The 25,525-nt window shown below is 43.7% G+C and overlaps 1 protein-coding gene across 5 annotated transcripts in view; it reads left to right on the top strand.

Annotated features, from left to right (window-relative positions):
* The window catches only part of LOC130276318 (dual specificity protein phosphatase 22-A-like), a 69,927-nt gene that overhangs the window by 30,889 nt on the left and 13,513 nt on the right, over nucleotides 1-25,525 (top strand). For all 5 annotated transcript variants that reach the window (XM_056525504.1, XM_056525506.1, XM_056525509.1 and 2 more), the window contains 2 exons: nucleotides 19,926-20,000; nucleotides 21,259-21,430. In XM_056525504.1, the coding sequence (XP_056381479.1) occupies nucleotides 19,926-20,000; nucleotides 21,259-21,430 (247 nt within the window). The remainder of the gene's footprint in view (nucleotides 1-19,925; nucleotides 20,001-21,258; nucleotides 21,431-25,525) is intronic.

The following is a 25,525-nucleotide window of genomic DNA, read 5'->3' as shown; positions in this document are numbered from 1 at the left end:
TTTTAATACAGGAAATTAATTGATCTTAAAACCACTTAACATTAAGCAGAGCTTGTGTGTACAGTGTAAAACCAGTACAAGAATAGCAGGCGAAACAAGTAGGGGATTTATATGCTCATACCACAGTCATGGGAATTTATGCTGGTGTCAAGGCTGCTTTGTAATGAATAAAACATTAAATGAGTATAATACTATTTATAATTCAATACAGTCCCTGAGTATTGTCTACTGATCTGCATAACACAGGCCCTCACTCTGCTCCTGCTTATAATGAATTTAATGTGTCCCTGTCATTTAACTAAACTTTTGACATGTAACGATCTGTGAGATCAGACCTCCACAGATCATTAGATTAGCCTGGAGGAAGCATTCAACTGTGTCCTTTACTCCATGGCTAGGTGTGATCACCATTCAATAGACAAGTCTACAGGGCCGTCTCCTGCATCTGGACAGAAATCGCAGTGACCCAAAGAGTGAAAGTGAACCACACAAGATATATAAAGGTATGATGGTATTTTTATATTGTCATCTATGGAACAGTGTTCCCCCTTGTTATAGATACTGTTCCATAGATGACAATATAAAAATATCCTCGTACCTTTATATATCTGGTGTCTGGATATATATTGCCACAAAAATCACTGTATTATAGGGCATACAAGTGTCAAGGACGCATGGCCTTGGTCTGGTGTGTCCTAGGCACACAACGCCTTTGGGCTCTGAATCTCTGCCCTCTTGCATGTTGATAGGCAGTGCCCGGTTTATCCCTCCTCAAATGCAAATGTTGTGACAATATATCCAAGAAGACTGGAGGCTGTTATCCCTGCCAAAAGTGCTTCAACTAAGTATTGTGTAAAGAGTCTGAATACTTATGTTAATGTAATATTTTAGTTTTTCTTTTTCAATAAGTTAGCAAAGATTTCTAACATTCTGTTATCACTTTGTCATTATATAGTTACATAGTTCATAAGGTCTATCTATTTCAGTCTCTATTGTGTTTCTACTACACTGCTCAAAAAATAATAATAAAGGGAACACTAAGATAACACATCCTAGATCTGAATGAACTCCTGATGAGGTGGCGGAGGGTCTCCTGAGGGATGTCCTCCCAGACCTGGACTAAAGCGTCCGCCAACTCCTGAACAGTCTGTGGTGCAACGTGGCATTGGTGGATGGAGCGAGACATGATGTCCCAGATGTGCTCAATCGAATTTAGGTCTGGGGAACGGGTGGGCCAGTCCATAGCATCAATGCCTTCCGCTTACAGGAACTGCTGACACACTTCAGCCACATGAGGTCTAGCATTGTCTTGCATTAGGAGGAACCCAGGTCCAACCGCACCAGCATATGGTCTCACAAGGGGTCTGAGGATCTCATCTCGGTACCTAATGGCAGTCAGGCTACCTCTGGCAAGCACATGGAGGGCTGTGCGGCCCCCCCAAAGAAATACCACCCCACACCATTTCTGACCCACCGCCAAACTGGTCATGCTGGAGGATGTTGCAGGCAGCAGAACGTTCTCCACGGCGTCTCCAGACTCTCACATGGGCTCAGTGTGAACCTGCTTTCGTCTTTCAAGAGCACAGGGCACCAGTGGTGAATTTGCCAATCTTGGTGTTCTCTGGCAAATGCCAAACGTCCTGCACGGTATTGGGCTGTAAGCACAACCCTCAACTGTGGATGCCGGGCCCTCATACCACCCTCATGGAATATGTTTATGGCCGTTTGAGTGGACACATGCACATTTGTAGCCTGCTGGAGGTAATTTTGCAGGGCTCTGGTAGTGCTCCTCCTGCTCCTCCTTGCACAAAGGCGGAGGTAGCGGTCCTGCTACGGGGTTGTTGCTCCTCCTCACCTTCTGATGTACTGGCCTTTCTCCTTGTAGCGCCTCCATGCTCTGGACACTACACTGACAGACACAGCAAACCACCTCCCCACAGCTCGCATTGATGTGCCATCCTGGATGAGCTGCTCTACCTGAGCCACTTGTGTGGGTTCTAGACTCCGTCTCATGCTACCACTAGAGTGAAAGCACCACCAGCATTCAAAAGTGACCAAAACATCAGCCATGAAGGATAAGAACTGGGAAGTGGTCTGTGGTCACTACTTGCAGAACCACTCCTTTATTGAGGGTGTCTTGCTAATTGCCTATAATTTCCACCTGTTGTCTGTTCCATTTGCACGACAGCATGTGAAATTGATTGTCAATCAGTGTTGCTTTCTGAGTGAACAGTGGGATTTCACAGAAGTGTGATTGACTTGGAGTTACATTGTGTTGTTTAAGTGTTCCCTTTATTTTTTTGAGCAGTGTATGTTGATCCAGAGGAAGCCAAAAAACCCTTATGAGGTTGATGCCAATCATCCTATACCAGGGGGGAAAACTCCTTTCTGACTCCAAAAATGGCAATCAGAATAAAATCTGGAACCACATTCTGTCCCTATAAATCTAGTATCCATAACCTATAATGTTATTACCTTCCGTAAATGCATTCAGGCCTCTTTTGAACTCTTTCATTGAGTTTACCATAACCACTTCCTTTGGTAGAGAGTTCCATAGTCTTGCTGCTCTTACAGTAAAGAACCCCCGTCTGTGCTGGTGGAGAAACCTTCTTTGCTCCAGATGTAGAGGATGCCTCCTTGTTATAGATACAGTTTTGGGTATAAATTGGACATGGGAGATATCTGTGTGATGCTCTCTGATATATTTATGCATAGTTATTAGGTCATCCCTAAGCTGTCTTTTTCTAAACTAAATAACCCTAATTCTGAAAATCTTTCTGGGTACTGTAGTCCTCCTATTCCTCTAATTACTCTGATAGCCCATCACACACACACACACACACACACACACACACACACACACACACACACATATATATATATATATATATATATATATATATATCTACATATAGTCATGGCCGTAAATGTTGGCACCCCTGAAATTTTTCAAGAAAATGAAGTATTTCTAACAGAAAAGGATTGCAGTAACACATATTTTACTATACACATGTTTATTCCCTTTGGGTGTATTGGAACTAAACCAAAAAAGGAGGAAAAAAAGCTAATTGGACATAATGTCACCAAACTCCAAAAATAGGCTGGACAAAATTATTGGCACCCTTAACTTAATATTTGGTCACACACCCTTTGGAAAAAATAACTGAAATCAGTTGCTTCCTGTAACCATCAATAAGCTTCTTACACCTCTCAGCCGGAATGTTGGACCACTCTTCCTTTGCAAACTGCTCCAGGTGTCTCTTTTTGTAAGGGCGCCTTTTCCCAACAGCAATTTTAAGATCTCTCCACAGGTGTTCAATGGGATTTAGATCTGGACTCTTTGTTGCCATCTATTTCTGGGTTCTTTTTGACATATGTTTGGGGTCATTGTCCTGCTGAAAGACCCAAGATCTCGGACGTAAACCCAGCTTTCTGACACTGGGCTGTACAGTGCGACCCAAAATCCGTTGGTAATCCTCAGATTTCATGATGCCTTGCACACATTCAAGGCACCCAGTGCCAGAGGCAGCAAAAGAGCCCCAAAACCTCCACCATATTTCACTGTAGGTACTGTGTTCTTTTCATTGTAGGCCTCATTCTGTTTTCGGTAAACAGTAGAAGCATGTGCTTTACCAAAAAGCTCTATCTTGGTCTCATCTGTGCACAAGACTTTTTCCCAGAAGGATTTTGGCTTACTCAAGTTCATTTTGGCAAAATGTAGTCTTGCTTTTTTATGTCTCTGTGTCAGCAGTGGGGTCCTCCTGGGTCTCCTGCAATAGCGTTTCATTTCATTTAAAGGTTGACGGATAGTTTGCGCTGACACTGATGCTCCCTGACCCTGCAGGACAGCATGAATATCTTTGGAACTTGTTTGGGGCTGCTTATCCACCATCTGGACTATCCTGTGTTGACACTTTTCATCAATTTGTCTTTTACATCCACACCCAGGGAGATTAGCTACAGTGCCATGGGTTTCAAACTTCTTGATAATGTTGCGCACTGTGGACAAAGGCAAATCTAGATCTCTGGAGATGGACTTGTAACCTAGAGATTGTTGATATTTTCCCACAATTTTGGTACTCAAGTCCCCAGACAGTTCTCTTATCCTCTTTCTGTTGTCCATGCTTAGTGTGGCACACACACAGACACACAATGCAAAGACTAAGTGAACTTCTCTCCTTTTTATTTGCTTTCAGGTGTGATTTTTATATTGCCCACACCTGTTACTTGCCCCAGGTGAGTTTAAAGGAGCATCACATGCTTGAAACAATCTTATTTTTCCACAATTTTGAAAGGGTGCCAATAATTTTGTCCAGCTAATTTTTGGAGTTTGGTGAGACATTATGTCCAATTTGCTTTTTTTCCTCCCCTTTTTGGTTTAGTTCCAATACACACAATGGGAATAAACCTGTGTATAGCAAAACATGTGTTACTGCAATCCTTTTCTGTGAGAAATACTTCATTTTCTTGAAAAACTTCAGGGGTGCCAACATTTATGGCCGTGACTGTAAATATATATATATATATATATATATATATATATATATATATATATATTTACAAACAAAATCATCTGTAGTTGCAGTATCTTGTAATACCTTTTTTATTGGGCTAACAAGATTATGTAGAGACAAGCTTTCGAGTTTCCTCCCTTTATCAAGTCATAAGCATTTCTGAGCTCACAAGGAGAAAACACAGGTTCTATCTCACAAAATATGCAGGGGTTAAAACAACATATGTGGAGAATGGACATTAAGTTGGGCCATAAATTGTATAGCTATAGAATGATAGACTACAGATAAGGGTGGGGGGGGGGGGGGCTAATACGGCTACTCCTAACTACAATATATATATATATATATATATATATATATATATATATATATATTTCCCTCTTGAGAAAGGGAAACCGAAAAGATCGTAGGGGTCGGATCTTTGACTGCTATCCCACATGGGTGAGACTGATTAGTTTACCCTTTCTTTTTTTTATTATATTTGCTATCTATGCATTGATCTGGTTAACATCTACATTTACCTTTACCGCTGTACATGCTATGAGCATTATTGTTGCTATAGACATTCAATGTGTACCATTCACTCTTAAGGAGCAAATTTTATATGAAGGTACCCCTTATTTGTGAGTAGTAGATTTACCAGTGGTTATTGTATATGTTTACAACCTCAGCACTTTTTATTATTATATGCACTTTATACATTAGATAGCACATGGTTAATACCATATAGAAGTCCTTTTATAAGCCCCAATTTTTTGTCTTGGTTGACTTTTACAGTACTTCTCCACAATGCGCCTTATATGTTTTTTAAATATATCTACAATAAAATATTTGTGAATTTTATATCAGGTGTTGTTTGAACTCTTTTTCTAATATGTCTATTATGTTTGACTATTAGAGTTCCCCTGTGATATACAGGATTTTGTGTATCCCTTTAGGAGTGCCAATATAACACAAGGGAGATATTTTTGCATAATACTAGAACTTGTATATTAAAATATCTATATAGGAGCTGATAAATATACACAATTATGGGACAGCCATCCAGTGTCAAAAAAGCTCCAATACAATAGGTATTCACTAAATAGCTACAGCTGTATCTCTAAGGACACTAATATATCCCCACGAGAAGAAAAAACAGATTCTCCAAAATAATCACTAGAACCTTAGGGATTATTGGGTCTCAACGTGTTTCCCCCACGTACAAAACAGGATCATCAGGAGGAGAGTATTGCAGCCCATCAAACAAGAATCAAAGTCATGTTTATAGTAAAATAAAATGAAATAAGATACTAATGCTCATATGTTTAATTATGATACCAATCACATGCAATACAACTGACATGCAGTATGTGACAAAAGGACTTGCAGTTAGATATAAAGTATAAATCACAGTCACAGGATACTTATAAACATATGAGATTGCACAATGCATAGAAAGGGGGGGGGGTAGCTAACCTATGTTCTGGCCATTCTTTTTATGTATAGAACCATACAGTCACCATTGTACAGAGCTGCCTGAGCCATGATAGAGCCACTATCAATGAGTATAGAGTCATATAGATATCAATCTACTGTATATCCCGGGACATAAGGCAGCATCATAAGATCCACTCGGGGGTACTTTCTCTGCAAAAAAATTACTTTCTGTCTATTAGCTGTGTCCACTTCTCCACTTCACCTGCTGCACCACATTAGTTACTATAACTTAAACTACAACTCCCAGCCTGTGACTGCTAAAACTTGCTGAGAGCTGTAGGTTATGGACCAGTGACACCATTCTCCTAAAATTAAAGTTGAGTAAATGGCACATAGCAGGGGAGGGATCGTATATCCAATGTGTCATGGAATTCATCTTGACCTCTGCATGAACATGTCAGTGGAGCGGATAGGTTCCCACTTCTACCAGTGTCATTTCTAGGGTGGGCATCTCTGTCAGTGTGACTAGTCTATTGTTCTATAAGGGGTATAGTTAGCAATGTATCCTGGGGCCTCCTGTAGTGCTTCTAGTGGACAATGAATCCTTATTGGGGTAAAAATGCATTCTTAAAATAAAATCACTTTAAATTGTGCTTGATGTAATTTTTGAGGTGGGACACAATGTAAATACAGATTGACAGAACACAATGTTTCACTTAAGTGATGACAATTTCTCTACAATGACACTGAATATATTGGTGCCATGTAAACATAAAACTGTTCATGTAGAGCTTTACATCTCATTGTGCTTTTCATTTCCTGCCTCAAAGGGGTCTGCACAGTGTAATACCCAGCCACATCCTACTAAGCCCTGGTCCCATCTTAGGCCGACTGCAGTGAAATCACTGTGAATCATCTCAATTGCAGATATGAAATGTCAGCGTGTACACACAGATTCTATTCAGCATTTCACAGCCAGGACAACCGCCTTCTGCTCCTCGGTCATATGATCCAAAACCACAGAATCAGCAGAAATCTACATTTAATAAACCAAGAAACTAAATCTGAGAAAAAACTGAGCCTCCTGACACCATAGAACAATTTCTATATTGTTAGGATCACATCATCATGTTTACACATATGTTCAGAGTATATCGGCAAAAAGGTATGTCGACATATACTGTGGTGTGCCTGTAGTAGGCCCATTGAGTTTAATGGACCAAACTTAGCATATTGAGTCTATTTCCTAAATGTATAATGCTTCTGTGCTGTGCATGTAATCTGAGCCTCACACACAGGGGCGTAGGAAGCCCCACAAATCTGGGGGGGATAGCATTGTAACTGGGCGTGGCTTTGAAAAAAGGCGGATCCATAAAAGGGGAGGACTAAAAGGGGCATGGCCAATCGATTTTGCATGACAATACAGGCTCCTCATCACAGGTACCTTCAGGGACCAGTGAAGTCAAGAGATAGGGTTCTGTCAGGACTGTGGGAAGTAGGCTGTGTGTGTGAGGTCAGGACGAGGGGTTGGTGTAGGCACCATTGACACCTTGACAAAACATGGTGTACATGTATGCCTTGGTTGCAGTCTGGATGTATGAAATGCGCTTACAAGCTGAGCGCTCTTCATTTATTGCTAATGCCGAACATCAGTGATCACGTCCCTCCCCTAATAAAAGTGTAAACAAAAATAAACATAATTGGTATCGCCGCATGTGGAAATGACAGAACTATTAAAATATAACATTAATGAAACTGCATAGTGAATGGTGTAAACATAAAAAAAATACCTAAGTTCATAATTGCTGATTTCTGGTCTCTTCATATGCCAGAAAAAAAGTTTATTAAAAGTGATCAAAAAGTCCCATCAAAACAAAAATAACAATAAAAACTACAGACCACGGAGCAAAAAGTAAGTCCAATAAGTAAAAGTCTTATAGAAAAGGACAATTTTAAGCATTAAATCCAGTATACAAGGAGGAATAAAATCACTATGCATATTACCACCATACCATTACTGACCAAATCCTGAATACTAAGACCAATATTACCAAAAATATCAGTATACAAGGAAAAAATTATTTCAGTACACACAGACTGGGAAATACCGCCATACTGAGTAAAAATCACTATGTACAGACTAACAATACCAATAATACCAGAATATAAACAATAACAGGACCAAATAATACTTCCTCATCAGTAACACACTTTACATCACACAGTGACTGACTAATGCATCATACTGTTACTGAATAAAACCATTGTATACAGACCTGTATCTCCCTGTACAGTGACCATAAAGAAGTAGATACCAACAGTACACAGAATACAGAAAAGCAGTAGAAGACAGCACTGGATAAATCCATTGTCCCCGTAGTGATCCAAATAGAACAGATAAATGATAGCTCTTTTGCATATATCCAGAGTTTTCCATTTCTGGTGCTGTGGTCTTGGACTTTGTTGCATGTTTGGTATTCGTATGCCAAACATGCAACAAAGTCCAAGACCACAGCACCAGAAATGGAAAACTCTGGATATGTGCTAAAGAGCTATCATTTATCTGTTCCTCAAAAAAAGCGTTTGGGGAACCAGTAAACTACTGCTCTTTTGCACATATCCAGAGTTTTCAATTTTTGACACTGTGGTCTTGGACTTTGTTGCAGGACCTGTATACCATATAAGTGATTGTATACAGGACCATATAAAGGTAGATACCAGCTGTACACAGGATCTGTATACCATATACTGTAAGTGATTATAGCTACATCTAGGGACTCACAGGTATGGTCATTTCTGATCAGCAATGTCCTCTTTCTTTTTCTACTGCACCTGGATCAGACTGACATGTCAACTTCTTCCAGCCAAAACCATCTCTTTAGCATCTGCAGGAAAAACATGTTAGACTCTGCATTTTTCCAGTGCACTGCCCTCCCATAATTAGGATAGTAGGTCCCCCATTAAGTAGGCCTATCCCCCACTGTAGACCTCCCCAAGTATGTAAATACATCAGAAAGTAGGTAGGTTGTTAGCTAGGTAGATAGGCAGGTAAGTAGGTAGCTAGCTACATGCATAGGTTGCTGGCTATGTAGGTAGCTAGGTATGTTCAAAGTTAGGTTGGTTGTTAGCTAGATAGGTAGGTAAGTGGCTAGCTACAGATTCCTGTGAGAAATTATATTTCTCACAGGAATCATCACTCAGCTTTCCTTCTAGGAAAGCTGAGTAATGATTCCTGTGAGAAATATAATTGCAGCCATATTTTTTTTCACCCAACTTTCCTAGAATTCCGAACAGCAAAGTTTGCCTAAATATGTGGTAACACATAATATAATTGAAAAAATATAATTGCAGCCATATTTTTTTCATCCAGCTTTTCTAGACTTCAGAACAGCAAAGTTTGCCTATATATGTGTTACGCCGAGCGCTCCGGGTCCCCGCTCCTCCCCGGAGCGCTCACAGCGTTCTCCTGTTCGCAGCGCCCCGGTCAGACCTGCTGGGATGCGATTCGCAATGCGGGACGTGCCCGCTCGCGATGCGCATCTCGACCCGCTTACCAGACTCGTTCCCCGTCTGTGCAGTCCCGGCACGCGCGGCCCCGCTCCCTAGGGCACGCGCGCGCCGGGTCTTTGCGATTTAAAGGGCCGGTGCGCCACTGATTGGCGCATGGGTTTTAATCAGTACCTTCACCTGTGCACTTCCCTATTAATACCTCACTTCCCCTGCACTTCCTTGCCGGATCTTGTTGCCATTGTGCCAGTGAAAGCGTTTCCTTGTGTGTTCCTAGCCTGTGTTCCAGACCTTCTGCCGTTGCCCCTGACTACGATCCTTGCTGCCTGCCCTGACCTTCTGCTACGTCCGACCCGGCTCTTGTCTACTCCCTTGTACCGCGCCTATCTTCAGCAGTCATAGAGGTTGAGCCGTTGCCGGTGGATATGACCTGGTTGCTACCGCCGCTGCAAGACCACCCCGCTTTGCGGCGGGCTCTGGTGAAAACCAGTAGCAACTTAGAACCGGTCCACCGACACGGTCCACGCCAATCCCTCTCTGGCACAGAGGATCCACCTCCAGCCTGCCGAATCATGACAATATGTGGTAACAACATACACTCCCCTTGTATGAAGTGTTGTATGTGTTACCACATATTTAGGCAAACTTTGCTGTTCTGAAGTCTAGCAAAGCTGGGTGAAAAAAATATGGCTGCAATTATATTTCTCACAGGAATCATCACTCAGCTTTCCTAGTAGGAAAGCTGAATGATGATTCCTGTGAGAAATAACAGGAATCATCATTCAGCTTTCCTAGACTTCAGAACAGCAAAGTTTGCCTAAATATGTGGTAACACATATAATATAATTGCAGAAATATAATTGCAGCCATATTTTTTCACCCAGCTTTCCTAGACTTCGGAACAGCAAAGTATGCCTAAATATGTGGTAACACATATTCAGGCAAACTTTAGCTGTTCCGAAGTCTAGGAAAGCTGGGTGAAAAAAAATTCTGTAATTATATTTATCACAGGAAACATCACTCAGCTTTCCTAGTAGGTTACATATCCCATAGGTATATGCAGAGTTTTACACTCCCCCCTCTTTCCCATAGGTATACGCAGAGTTACCCCCCTCTCCCCCATAGGTATATGCAGAGTTACCCCCCTCCCCCTCTCCCCCATAGGTATATGCAGAGTTACCCCCCTTTTCCCAATAGGTATATGCAGAGTTAAAAAATAAAAAAAGTTATGCTCACCTGATGTCCCATACAGCGATCCACTCAGCAGCAGGGGCCTGCGTCTTCTCCCCTCCACAGTACAGGCGCCGATGAGTGACGTCATGGGTGCCTGTACTGCGTGCTGCGTGGGGGTGGAGGTCACGTTTCCTCTTTGTAAGCTGCAGCTAGACAGAGGAGACTCCTTCTCCTGTATGTGCGTGTATCGCACATACCAGAGAAGGCAGCTCAGCCTGCTGGGGATCTGGGATGTGTCCCCAGTAGCGGCGGCGGCAGCCTGTGCGGCGGGTGGGGGATCAAACCATTATCTGTCCCCCACCCTGAATTCCGGGGGGGATCCATCCCTCACCGTAACCCCCCCAGTCCACACAGTAACAGTGTATATTCACTACGAGACTATGAGGGAGATTCATCAGCTATGGGCAACTGGCACTCTCTTCCTCAGCACAGGCCTTGATTAATCTCCCCTGTGTTCCCTCCATTATTCTGAATTGACCTACTGCGGTATATAATAGTATACTTTTTGCAAATATGCTGACATATACCCTAAACGTACAAGTGAAACAAATAGCCCTTTATGGTGTTGGTCCAGTCTATAATTTTCTAAGAGACTCCCCCCCCCCCCCCCACACACAATTTCTTACCATTTTTAGAAACTCTGCTTGGTTTCAGTAAATGATGGCTTTTTTTTTAAACTGTAATTTTTTTTTATAAAAGTACAAGCTCCAAATATACAGGAAGCAGTAATGTAACATACCAGAGGAATCTGGAAAGCAGGGCAAATTAAATGGCAACAGGCTACTACGCGCCTGAACAAAATGCAAATACAGCCAAATACATCAACATGGCATGTGTACTCAGCCGCCGAAGCCATTGAATAGTAAAAAAGCCAGAGTAAAAAACAGAAAGCAGCTCTAAATGAAGCACAAAATGACAAGACAAAACACAGAGAAAAACTCTAGCTATCAGAAAACACATAGTTTAACGAAGGAAAGGGGAGGGAACACGGAGGAAAGGCAGGTAGATGGCTCAGGGAGTCTGCTGATCAGTAAAATTATCTCACAGGTCCCAAATAGATAGGAACAGTGGCACAGTATTGTTCAAAGAGACTGTCAGAGACTCAAGGGATCGAATCTCACGGACTCGGGGCCAACAACTCGTTCTCAGACGGAGAAACAGTCCGCTTTCAATATTTAGCAATCAGTGTCTTGGCTGCCAAAAGAATATGCATAAACAATTTAAACGGTTTCTTGTTTAAGCTTACAGGACCAGAAAATTTGAAAAGTACACCCAATCCCCACCCCGCAACGCCATCACTGCGGAAGGATAGAAGGATTCAGTCTGTTTAGGAGTTCAGTATGGTACCGACCCATAAGCAGTTTAAACTGTGTTTCTTTGTAAGCCGTACAAATCGAGGCCTTAGAGGCCCTCTCCCAAATCACCCGCAACTGAGGAATAGTAATACTGGTATTTTGAGCCTCCTCCAAGCGGCCCATGTAGCGATGTGCAGGGTCAGCACCACCCAAAGGAGAGTTGAGAATGGAATAAATAGCGGAAAGGAGACCCTTTGCCTGCGGTCCCTGACAGCATAATTGTTCAAACACCGTAGGCTGAGAGATAACCGTAGAACCCAGGGTAGAGGGCATAAAATGACTAAGCTGGAGATAATGGAAACGCTCGGAGGAGGGAAAACCATTCCTAGACACTAATTGATCAAACTGTAAAAGAGTATGGGAATGAAAATGCACTACATCTGCCAACAAAAGAGCCCTCTAGAGCCCCAAACACTCATCATACTAGAGGTCAGACCAGACAAGAAATCAGGATGGTACAAAAAGGAACGCATAGGGGAAGACAAGGACATTAGTTTAAACGTAACGGAACAATATCCCCAGACATATCGGGAAAAGCCATCGGACCCAAAGAGGGAAAGTCCAGAGGAGAGAGGATGAACAAGGGCCAGCCATAGCTTCTCAAGCTCCATCCATCCACTATATGCATGATACGAGGACCAAGTAGATAGGTGACGTAGATGAGCAGCCCAATAATACTTTGCCTCATCTGGTACAGCTGCACCCCCCCTTACCTGCCATCATAGCAAACAATGTCGTCTAGCATCCCATATAAAGCGAAAGATAGCAGATTGAAGGGAGGAAGAGCAGAGAGGGGGACCCGCACCGGAAGCCTCTCAAAGATATAACAATTTAGGAAGGACCGTCATTTAAACAGCCGCTATGCGACCAAAAAACAAGATTTATTGGGACCGCCACTTCTCTAGAAGACCCTGAAGCTCTCGAAAAAGAGAAAGTCAGCTAAATACAGGGAAGCATAAGAGGGAGTTTAGAGAAACCCAAGGTATTTAAGGGCAGAGGGAGACCACTTAAAAGAAAAGTCAGTCCGAAGAAGAGAGGATAGAGAGGAAAGGAGATTCAAAGGCATCGCCTCAGTCTTTGGAAGATTAACCTTATACCCCGAGACCATCCCATAGGAGTGCAAAATCCGATACAGGGCAGGAAGGGAGAGTAGAGGACGTGTGAGGTTCAAAAGGACATAATCCGCAAAAAGACAGATCTTAAAAGTCCCAATCATGTACAGTGGGGATCAAAAGTTTGGGCACCCCAGGTAAAAATTTGTATTAATGTGCATAAAGGCATCAAATTACAGATTAGACATTCTTATAATATGTCAACAAAAGTTAGATTTTATTTCCATCATTTCAAAATAACAGAAAATGAAAAAAATGGCATCTGCAAAAGTTTGGGCACCCTGCAGAGTTAATATCTTGTACTGCCCCCTTTGGCAAGTATCACAGCTTGTAATAGCTTTTTTTTAGCCAGCCAAGAGTCTTTCAATTCTTGTTTGAGGTATCTTTGCCCATTCTTCCTTACAAAAGTCTTCCAGTTCTTTGAGATTTCTGGGCTGTCACGCACTGCTCTTTTAAGGTCTATCCATAGATTTTCAATTATGTTGAGGTCAGGAGATTGTGAAGGCCATGGCAAAACCTTCAGTTTACGCCTCTTGATGTAATCCCCCATGGATTTCGAGGTGTTTTTAGGATCATTATCCATTTGTAGAAGCCATCCTCTCTTTAACTTCAGCATTTTCACAGATGGCATCAAGTTAGCATCCAAAATTTGCTGAAATTTTATTGAATCCATTTTTCCTTCTACTTGTGAGATATTCCCGGTGCCACTGGCTGCAATACAACCCCAAAGCATGATTGATCCACCCCCATGCTTAACAGTTGGACAGAGGTTATTTTCATTAAATTCTGTTCCCCTTTTTCTCCAAATGTACCTTTGCTCATTCCTGCCAAAAAGTTAAATTTTAACCTCATCGGTCCATGCATCAGGCTTGTCTATATGTTTATTTGCAAAGTTCAAACGCTGATTTTTGTGGTGAGGACGTAGAAGAGGTTTTCTTCTGATGACTCTTCCATGAAGACCATATTTGTACAAGTATCTCTTTATGGTGGAATAGTGTACCATAACTCCAGTGTCTGCCAGATCTTTCTGGAGGGATTGTGCAGTCAAACGTGGGTTTTTAATTTTTATTCCCCACAATCCTGCGAGCTGTTCTGTCTGATATTTTTCTTGGTCTTCCAGATCTTGCTTTAACTTCCACTGTTCCTGATGACTGCCATTTCTTAATTACATTCCAAACAGAGGATATTGACATCTGTAAACGTTTTGCTATCTTCTTATAGCCTTCTCCAGCTTTGTGAGCATCAACTATTTTCAGTTTCAGATTTCTAGACAACTGCTTAGAAAAAACCATGGTGCTGATTGTTGGGGCAAGGTCAGATGAGTCTGGGCATTTAAAACCTTTGAGATTGACATCACCTGGTCTTCCCAGATGATGATTGAGAACAATCCATGACACTGGTAGGTCTAAGCTTTGCAAAGGGGGCAGTGCATGCTATAAATTCTGCAGGGTGCCCAAACTTTTGCAGACGCCATTTTTTTGTTTTCTGTTATTTTGAAAGTGTAAATGATGGAAATAAAATCTAACTTTTGTTGACATATTATACGAATGTCTAATCTGTAATTTGATGCCTTTTGGAGATTTTCCATCTTTCCTTTGCTTCTTTATGCACATTAATACAAATTTTTACCTGGGGTGCCCAAACTTTTGATCCCCACAGTAACTGGACCCCAGAGACATCCGGGCCCCCCGAACCAGAGCAGCCAGAGGCTCTATACAAAGGGCAAAGATCAAGGGAGACAACGAACATCCCTGTTCGGTTCCATTATACAAGGGAAAACTCGGTGAAGTCACATGAGAAAGCTTAATAGAGGCAGTAGGGGAGGAGTAGAGGCCCTGTAAGGCAGTCAGAAAAGGCCCAGTAATCCCAAACTTCCGACGAGTAGCAAACATAAATGGCCAACTAAGCCTATCAAAGGCCTTTTCAGCATCAAGGCTAAGGACCAGGGCCTGTTCTGAGCGCCGGTTGATTAAATCTATCAGATCCACCCCCTTGGTGGCAGGCAATAAAGCCAACCTGATCTTCATGAATTTGGGAAGGGAGAAAGCCACAAAGGCATACTGCTAAGACTTTGGTAAACAGCTTTAGATCAGAGTTAAGAAGGACGATGGGCCTGTAGCTCGAACAACCATGGGGGTCCTTAACCCCCATGGGTATCAGAGTGATCAAGGAGTGTAGAAAAGATTGCGGCACTAGGTAGTTAGAGAGATACAAATGTCTTGTAGTATAGATAGGTAAAGCCGTGAGGACCGGGGGAGCGTCCACTAGGTAAGGATTTGATTACCTCAGCCAACTCCTCGTAGGTGATCAGAGCGTTTAAAACAGCTCGATCAGCAGCCGACAAGGCAAGTAAATCACATTGTGACAAAAAGGAACGCAAAGCAGCATCCCGGTCCCCCGGGTCAGACGGAAGCTGTGAAGGAAGAGAATACAGTTTAGATTAGTAATCCAGAAAGAGACGGGAAATAGTATCAGGATTATAGTGAAGAGCACCAGCGATATCTTTCAGGGCCTAGGGAGTGGGCAGCGGCCCGATCACATAAGCGCCTGGCTAGCATAGTATGGGCCTTATTGCCCTTCTCATAGAACCGCTGTGTAGCATAGAGAAGAAGGCGTTCAACCTTTTGAAGAGCCAGATCACCCAGGTGAGCTCAAGCTACCTATCGCCTCAACCGAAAGGGAAGGGGAAACCAAAAGAGAAGCTTCCAATTTAGAAATCTCAGCACGAAGCTCCTGGGAACAAACCAAGGCATCTCTCTTGAGACGGGATCCCAGGGCTATACAATGACCACGGACCACCGATTTATGTGCCTCCCATAGAATGGCCTGCAAAGCAACAGAGCCATCATTGGTAGTAAAATACTCAGAGATACAGGCCTGAATTGACTACCGGGAGGGCAAAGATTTGGGCAGAGAGTCATTGAGATGCCAATGACAGCGACGTGAAGAGGTAGATAGGGGAGAAAAGGAAAGAAGGACCTGACTATGGTCCGACCAAGAAATCTGCTCCAGGGATGTGTCGGCAAGCATGCACACCATAGGGAAATTCCCAAAGAAAAAGTCGATACGTGTGTGCAGCCGATGCAGGGGAGAGTAAAAAGTAAAAGACCGATCCGTCGGATGATTTATGCACCATAAGTCATACAAAGAGGAAGAACAAATCAGTTGACTAAAAAAAGGGATGCCAGACGAGTTTGAGCGGGGGAATGAGAGGAGCCCATCAGTGATTGATGATCCATAGAGGGCGAAATTTTTTTTATTAAAATCCCCACCCAAAAGCAGAAGGAGGATACTTGTGGAGCTTGGCTAGGACCCTGCGAAGGAAAGGAATTTGGGAATAGTTCAGAGCATAGACATTACAGAGAAGTAAAGGCTTACCTCCTAAGGAACCCTTGACTATAACAAACCCCCTAGGGTCTATAAAAGAAGAAGCTACCTCTAGAGGGCATGACCTAGAAATCAAGATAGCGACACCTGCAACCTTCCTATCAGATGTAGATGAGAAAACCTGAGGATATAAGTGATGTAGGAATTGGAAAGTGCTACTATGGTCAAAGTGTGTCTCCTGAACAAATGCCACATCAGCCTACAGCGCAGTCAACTCCCGCTGTAACAGGAACCTCTTAGGGGGGAGTTGAGACCCTTTACATTCAAAGTGACACACTTAACCATAATGGATAGCAAAGGGAGAAAAACTCACCAGAGCCCAGAAAGCAAAACCTAACGGTTCAGGGGAGAGGACACCCATAACTGAGTCCAAAAGGAAGAGATCCGATCCCAATGGTCCCAAGACCAGACAAACACAGACAAACAAAACATACAGAGAATACATAATAAACGAACCAATGACCGACTCCCCGCAGGAAGGGAGAGGTGGTGAATGAGCCGGAACTTATTCAGTTTCTTCTTGGGCACCAGACCCAACGGAGAAACCCTCAACCTGGAAATCGGGGCCCCGCCATCCTGCCCAACTCCACTTCTTTCAGCAACTTTTCCGCCACCAAGTCAGGGCGGAGCCGCACAGAAACCAAATTCCGCACAACCCCGTTTGACCCCCCCCCCCCCCCCCCCCGACTCGGAATCCTGAAACCTTGCGAAAACCCAACTTGCAACAATTCCACCGCCACCCTATTTTGGCACAGGTCTAGGAAAGGCGCCATCCTTTCCACCACTACCGGCGTCGCCCCTCTCGAGGTCAGAGTCTCCGGCCTTCCCACCACCCCGCCTAAAACAACAGGACAAGCCATGGGAACCCCCCCCGCACCCGGAGCACTTGGGCCGGAAACGGCACTCCGTCCCAAATTTGCAATTGCCCTCATTGAACTGCAAGCCCACCCCTTTGACCCTGCCCAGGTAGCACCGGAAAGGACTGCAGGCCACTCCGATGGGCGGCCATGAGCCGTATCCATAAGTCTATATCCTTGTTGTCCCACCGCAAGGAAGGACGCACCGCCATCCGTTGCCTAAACTGTTCATCATATCGCAACCATGCGGTTCCGCCATAGACGTCATACGCTTCCCCAATGGCCTCCATATAGCAGAAGAGGCCGGAGCAGTGCTCCAGCACCTTATCTCCCACAACGCTAGCCAGTATGGCGAACAACCGGAGCCAGTTAGAGAACGACTGCGGTATCAAATGATACTGCCGACGTTCCTCCTCCTTCAACTTCTTCTTACCGTCATTCGATTTAGCCCTATCAAGATTACATATCTCTATCTCTACATATTCACCCTTCCAGATCTTCTCCCGCACCTTGGCCTTAAGGTGGGAACCCAAAGGCCCCTCATAGCACATGCAAACCTCCCCCCTAGCATGGTCAGCCAACCTCACATCCCCCCAAATCCCCGAGGCAGACATCACCGCCGAAGGCCCCGCCACAGGACCGTCAGTCAGACCGCTTCCCCCGGTCAAGCCGGCCCCCGCAGCCGTAGCGGAAACATCTCCCCCGCAGCAGCCATTGCGGAAAGTGACCCCACTGCAAGCCAGCTGCTCCCCCAACCCCGGACAACCCCATTGACACGCCACCAGCTCCCCACACAGCAGACGGCGATCCCAGAGGTCCTAAACTCCCTCCCCGCACTAAAGCCTGCAAACCAGAAAGCAACATATGCAAACCCGCCAGACCCCCACCCGCAGCCCCCACCCCCCACAAATCCAGGGAGAAGGTGGAACACTCACCGGACCCGACTGTCGTAGGACCAGCGATCGTAGCTCCCGTCCAGGTGGGCACCCTGCCTGCACCGGAGGATCCCTGTAGGGCAGCTGCAGAGGCCATAGAGCCCGCAGAAGTCTCCACTGCAGCCGAAGCAGCCCCCGCCCGGGCAGTACCAGGAACTCCAGATCCTTGCGAGAGAGGGCGTACCTGCCCACCTTTCCTCCCATCCGACCTCCATGAGGCCCCTGCAGCAGCAGCAGCCATTGAGTCCTCCATGTGGTCCAGCAAGATCTCGTCCTCGCTGACGTCACTAGGAGCAGGGTCTGCGGCCCCCTCCCCACCCATGGACCTGTCTTCCTCTGGCAGAAAAGCAGCCTGCTCCTCCTCGACGCCGCTGGACCCAGCCGGGTCCGTCAATATGGGAGCCTGTGTAGGAACCAGACCAGCTATAGACCGCCTCCCCTCCAGGGGAGCGGGTGCAGCCGCAGCACAGCATGTAGATCCGTGCAGGCCCTGCCCCCCAACAGCAGCAAACTCCTGAGAACGGGCCGCTGCCTGCTCCTCCTGCCGCAGGGAGCCACCATGAGCACCATGCCAAACTCCCTGAGCCACCGCACCCGAGTGGCCTCCGGCAGCCCCCCCGGACCTGCCAAATGGGAAGCAGAGGGACCCGGCCAGGGACTGACCTTACGGCGCCAGGCACATGGCGAAGATGCTGGTGAAAGCCGTGCTGGTGGGCGGGAGCGCCGACCGCTGGACCGGACCCGCCAGCCAGCTGCAGTACCTCCTAGGACAACGCCGCAAACTGATCCTCCAGCCACTGGGGACCCCTCCGCAATGCATCTTCACTCAGCCTCCGGAGCACATCATCCACAGGGGACGCCATCACAGGTGGGAGCGCAGTGTCTTCAATCTTCTCCTCGCTGTGCAGACTGACTCCTTCTCTTCCTCCCTTACTCTATAAACCCCCTGTCCACTCCTCCACTTCCCCTTCCCCATAACTCCTCGCTCTGCATTACGCCTATATTGACCCTAACCCTGCCTGGCCATCATCCCCCTGTCATGTGCCCCCCCACTCCGATTCTCTCCTTTCCAGGGCTTACCTTATATGTGAGGGACACCTGATGGGGGCATTACATATATATGAGGGGCGCATGATGGGGGCAATATATATATATGAGGGGCGCACGATGGGGGCATTATATGTGAGGGGCGCATGATGGGGGCATTATATGTGAGGGGTGCATAATGGGGCCATTATATGTGAAGGTCGCATGTGGCCCAGCTTCACCCAGTCGCTACCTCCAGTGGCCCCCAGATAATTTGAGTTTGAGACCCCTGATATAGAGGCTGGTTGTCAGCAGTAATACGGTAAATGGAATTGATGTGACTGTAGTATAAGGTGTGTGGATCTCATGTCTGATCACAATGTAATTATAATTATATTATATCCAGTGATGTCAGTAATGGGGGTGGGGCTGTGATATCCTCTCAGACATGATATAGAGGATGATAATAGATTGAATAGCTATTATTGTACAATAAAGTCTCTGGATCTCATGTCTGAGCAAACTGTTATTTTATTACTATTAAATTCTCTTTAGTGATAATTTTTTCTTTCTTCTTTAGGATTCAGTTTTTTAAGGAGAGCATCAAGTTTATTCATGAATGTCGTCTAAATGGAGGCAGCTGCCTTGTACACTGGTGAGTTGCTCATTCCTAAACCAGTGTGCGATCACAGATATATCAGTGCTAGATTTTATAGTTCTAGTGAACTTTAGATCAATAGAAGGTTCTGAATAAATGGACATTTTAATATCCATGCAAATTGCAGGAAAAACAAGGGCTGGTGTGTGATTTTTTTTCTAAATAAAACTTTATAAAACTTTTAATTTTTGTGCTTCAGTTGCTTACTATTTCAAGATTTCTGTGTAACCCCATACAGTTTGAGTTCCATATGTATTGAATCTAGAAAATAAATGGAGGCTACATCAGCAGCACAATTCGTTCTCTTGTCAAGCAAAGATCTTAAAAATGGTGGGGAACTGGGACTCAGTCTTACTGAATCAAAACTCTTTGGTTTTGTCCTTAGTATAGCTCATGGGGAAGGATCGTAGTGCAGGCTATCTGGAAGTAGTAGTTCCTTAGGAATGTAGATAGTAATGCTATGTGGCAGAGTGCTGTAACTGGAAACTTTATCGAACCTTCTGTGCAGTATTTCTCGCACAGAGTGGAATGTACACTTTTGAGTGAAAACAGATGAGTGAAAACTTAGTCACTGTCCCTTTAAGAGTTTCTTTTCCAGCAGATGAAAAATCTTTGGTGAGCTTTTCACACGTGTAGGCTACTAGTGGAATGGATTAGTGGGATCCTAGTCCAGCTTTCCTGTCCACTACTGAAACTTTACAGCATGGACTGGAGATGACCTTTTGGCCATAATCCACCGCACTCTGTACAGTGCAGTGATCACAGCAGATCTGCCTGTTATTTGCTTGAAGTAGACTTCAGCTTGAACCGGATACAGAACAGGATAGGCTTGAAGTTAACTAAACCTGGGAGTAACACTCTGGACTAGGTGTAAGTCTATCTAGCAGTAACAGAGCTAGGAGATGTTGTTCTAGACCTAGACTAGAAACTAAACTGGTTTGGGTCTAGCCCTCTGGGGAGAGGGGTATGGACTAGGAACTCTTTCCACAGCCTTCTAGACATTTCTGAATAGAAATTAGCTTGAGAGCTTTATGTGACCAAAGCATCATTCATCAGACAAAAGACATATGCATTTAACCCTTACACTCACGTTATACCTCGGTGGTGTAAAGGCAACAAAATGTACAAAACAGCTATGCATGTTAACCTTCAAGTCACCAATCAGAAACAGACTATCACTCAATCTAGACTCTTTAGACTCATGGTTGTATCATGATGAACTGATGTCTTCATGTCTTCTGCTTCAAATATACAGCTTGGCAGGAGTATCTCGCAGCACCACCATCTTGATTGCCTATCTCATGACGGTGACATCATTCGGCTGGGAGGAATGCCTGTCTGCTGTAAAAGCTGTAAGGTCGTATGTGGGTCCGAACCTTGGATTTCAGCAGCAGCTGCAGGAATATGAAATGACGTTACTGAAAGAGGTAAAAGCCTAATAATATCATGGTACTCTTTAGCCAGGAACCTCAAACCTGCACATGTGCATCTCCAAGGACAAACCAACTTGTCTTCTCTCACCCGCTTGTTTTAGTTAATACTAAAAATGATTCTGCAGTATGTTTTCTTGTAGCTCTATGTTTTGCCATTTATCTGTTATCTTAACTAGAAATGGATGACTAAATTGCCAAATGGGTGTTACTAGTTGGGGGAGGCGTGTGTCTACATATTTCAGCACTGTCAGCTTTGATTTGATGGATTCAGGCAGTGTAGGGACATGCCTCCAGATAGTAACACCCAGTTGGTTTTATTCTTACATTTCTAGTAGATATATTAGAGGGACTGCACAAAACAACAACTCCAAGCTATAAGAAATAATGTTCCAGAATTGTTAATTCATGGGGAATACATGAATATACTAAAACAGACAGGTCAGAAGAGGCCATGGGTCCTCTTTAATAGCTGAACATTCTGTCATCATAAAACATACTTCAAACAAATGAAAGGAAATTGTTTTAATTGATGACATGTGTTTTTGCAGATCAAATTTAAAAAAAATTATGTTAAGGAAAATTATGAAATCATGGAAAATTCCGGCACAAGTCTAAAACTGCAAATTATTTGGGCCAGGTTTTCATGTAGCACAGTTCTAAAACTGACAGTGAGCCTGAAAGGTAAAATACATGGAAATTTAGAATTGGACTGTTTGCAGATGTCACATTTTAAACCACATTGCCTTGTATCACATTGTGGTTTCAGACACTATTTGAACACCCAGTCGTGTGAGCTGTTAGACTTGGCCAACTGCAAGAAAAACGTAACTCCAAAAGGAGAGAGATCAGCTGAAACAAAATAAAACACTTTTATAAGTAAAAAAAACTAAATGGGAAGACATTAAAATGCCAAAATAGAAAACTTCAGGCGGGAAATCTACGAGCAATCACACAGGTCTACCCAGTCATAGCAGAGTGAAATATACACTGTGGATGCGCTACGTGTTACCCTACCTTAAGTTGGAAAATGCACAAAACCAATGATAATAAAATGAAGACAAACGAGTCAATGTTTGTGACCAAACTGTCAGAAATTTGGTAAAGAAAATACGGTATATAGGGAAAAAGAATAAAAGGAACATCTAAAACAGGGCTACACTGGGCTAAAGAAAAGAGATCATGGTGTGTGGAGAATTGGATTAAAGGGGTACTCCATTGCCCCAGTGTTTGGAACATTTTTGATACAAGCTTGCATGTCAGGTAAAAAAAAAAACAGAAGACAATTAAAGGGGTTGTCCTGTGTAAAATTTTTTTAACAGTAATGTCTCCAGCCTGACTAATAAAATAATAAAAACTTTAAATCACCTTCCTCAGCTCCCTCGTAGCTTCGCTATCAGATGCTCTGTCTGTGGCTGGTGACACTGGTTTTCCCAAAGCTGCAAAGCATCTGTAGCAGGGGAAATTGACAATGCCACTCATCAATCACTGACTAAGGTGGGACACTACTGTGGCCAATGATTGGCTGAGCAGCGCTGTGATGTCACATATACAGCTTAGCCCGGCTCCGAGAGCAGACTGTCAGCGTATACCTGCAGGAGATGGGTTATCCTGATACCATAGCTATAAGGGAGCGGAAGAAGGTAAGTTAAAGTTTTGGGGACATTACTGGAAAAAGTTTTCTATCGGCCAACCCCTTTAATGACTCAGCAGTGAATGCACAGGTGGGCATAGAAATTTTGAACACTATCCTTATTCCTTTGATGGAAAACAGGTTCAGTGATGTTTAGTCATTTTTTCAGTATAGCGCCTCTTACCAAGTTAGAGCTTTTCTTTAGGAAAGGTATAACAACTCAATGGCCTAGTCATCATACAGTCCAGATTTCAATCCAAAGATTCATAGTACCAAGATATGAAAAGCTAATTATACATCTGCTCATTAAAAAAGTTGGAACTAGCTTGATGTATTTATTATTTTTTCACGGAAAAAAATATCTGTTATTAACAATTGTATATTCCATATTTTTTCCTCAACATGGAGGATTCTATAATTTATGCCTCTACTTGATCTGAAAAAACAAAACACATTCTATTAAATATATACAAGTAAAACAATGGGGCACAATTTGAATCTGAAGCAATGTGAGAAAATCTTATTTTACTGAAAGAGTGTGGTAGATACTTGAAACAAACTTCTGGCAGAAGGAGGTACCAAGAGGACCACAAAAAGGCTGGTACCAAGTGGACCACAAAAAGGCTGGTACCGAGAGGACCACAAAAAGGCTGGTACCAAGAGGACTACAAAAAAGGCTGGTACCAAGAGGACCACAGAAAAAGGCTGGTACCAAGAGGACCACAAAAGAGGATGGTATCAAGAGGACCACAAAAAGGCTGGTACCAAGAGGACCACAAAAAGGCTGGTACAGAGAGGACCACAAAAAGGCTGGTACCAAGAGGACTACAAAAAAGGCTGGTACCAAGAGGACCACAGAAAAAGGCTGGTACCAAGAGGACCACAAAAGAGGATGGTATCAAGAGGACCACAAAAAGGCTGGTACCAAGAGGACCACAAAAAGGCTGGTACAGAGAGGACCACAAAAAGGCTGGTACCAAGAGGACTACAAAAGAGGCTGGTACCAAGAGGACCACAGAAAAAGGCTGGTACCAAGAGGACCATAAAAGAGGCTGGTACCAAGAGGACCACAGAAAAAGGCTGGTACCAAGAGGACCACAAAAGAGGATGGTATCAAGAGGACCACAAAAAGGCTGGTACCAAAAGGTCCACAAAAAGGCTGGTACCAAGAGGAAAACAAAAGAGGATGATACCAATAGGACCACAAAAAAGGCCAGTACCAAGAGGACCACAAAAGAGGATGGTACCAAGAGGACAACAAAAAAGGCTGGTACCAAGTGGACCACAAAAGGATGGTACCAATAGGACCACAGAAAAGGCTGGTACCAAGGGGACCACAAAAAAGGCTGGTACCAAGAGGACAACAAAAAAAGGCTAGTACAAATGGGACCACAAATATGCTGGATTCTAAACATACATTTTCTCAGTATTGTCTGTAGTATAGCGAGAAATGGTTTGCAAAGAACCTACTACATTTTATGTATGCTGTGGGTACATGTCCCTCTTGCCCTTATCCAGGTTGCAGAAGTAAAGCTAGGGGATAATCAAGCTACTACCACCAGTGCTATTTATGGGGAAACTCTGCTCACACATACTGCTCTGTCACACACACCTCATAAACATTGTGGGTTTTACAGCCTGTGGGACTTGAAGGAAAGACAGTCAGTCTGAGTGGTGTTGAGTGATATTAGTCACTGTATTTATGTTGATCTGTATTTGTAGATTTACACAGTACACCCATAGCGGGGTGATGGGTCACAAGATTCTGACATTGCACTTTTTTCCTCTGCTCAATGGTTAGAAAACCATCGAGATATTCTCACAGGTCATGATCTCTCCATTAACAACATCACGTGTAGAAGTAACTGCTGATTTACATTGCAACACCAATTAACCCTTCCTGTTATTGTGACACTTGTGGATGTCCCCGCAGGCCACATACAGTACCTTCTCTGCATTACTTGTTACACAGTGTGAGAGCTGACTAGAGACTGTATCAGGATCGCCATGTCCTGTAACGTGTATGCTATTGCTAAACTACAAACTACAGGACAAATTTTATCTTGTGACCAAAGCAAATATCTTAACATATTGTTAGTGAAATACCACCAGGGAACCTGCAATTTTTAGAAAAATTTTGATTTGCCAAATGGAAAAGTCAAATTTCCACAAACTACATAAGTGTCCATCATTCCCTCCTATGCCAATGTGCTGTGTCGCGCAGCCTTGCTATGGTTAATACACCCCGGATTGTTTCCTTGTGAACTTATTGTTACACAAGTATTACCTCTAACCAGGCCTATGACATGAAGAGTTATCCAGAATCATGGTCATGGCCAAACAATACTTTCATCCAGCATTCATGCTTACATGAAACAGATACCTCCATCCATTCCTATGGATGGAGGTCACTGAATTTTTGATTCCGGAACAAATGTTCAATATGTCATGTGTTGGAT

This window comes from Hyla sarda, chromosome 6 (genome assembly GCF_029499605.1).
Source record: "Hyla sarda isolate aHylSar1 chromosome 6, aHylSar1.hap1, whole genome shotgun sequence".
Classification (NCBI taxonomy): domain Eukaryota; kingdom Metazoa; phylum Chordata; class Amphibia; order Anura; family Hylidae; genus Hyla; species Hyla sarda.
This window is presented reverse-complemented; position numbering and strand designations above follow the sequence as displayed.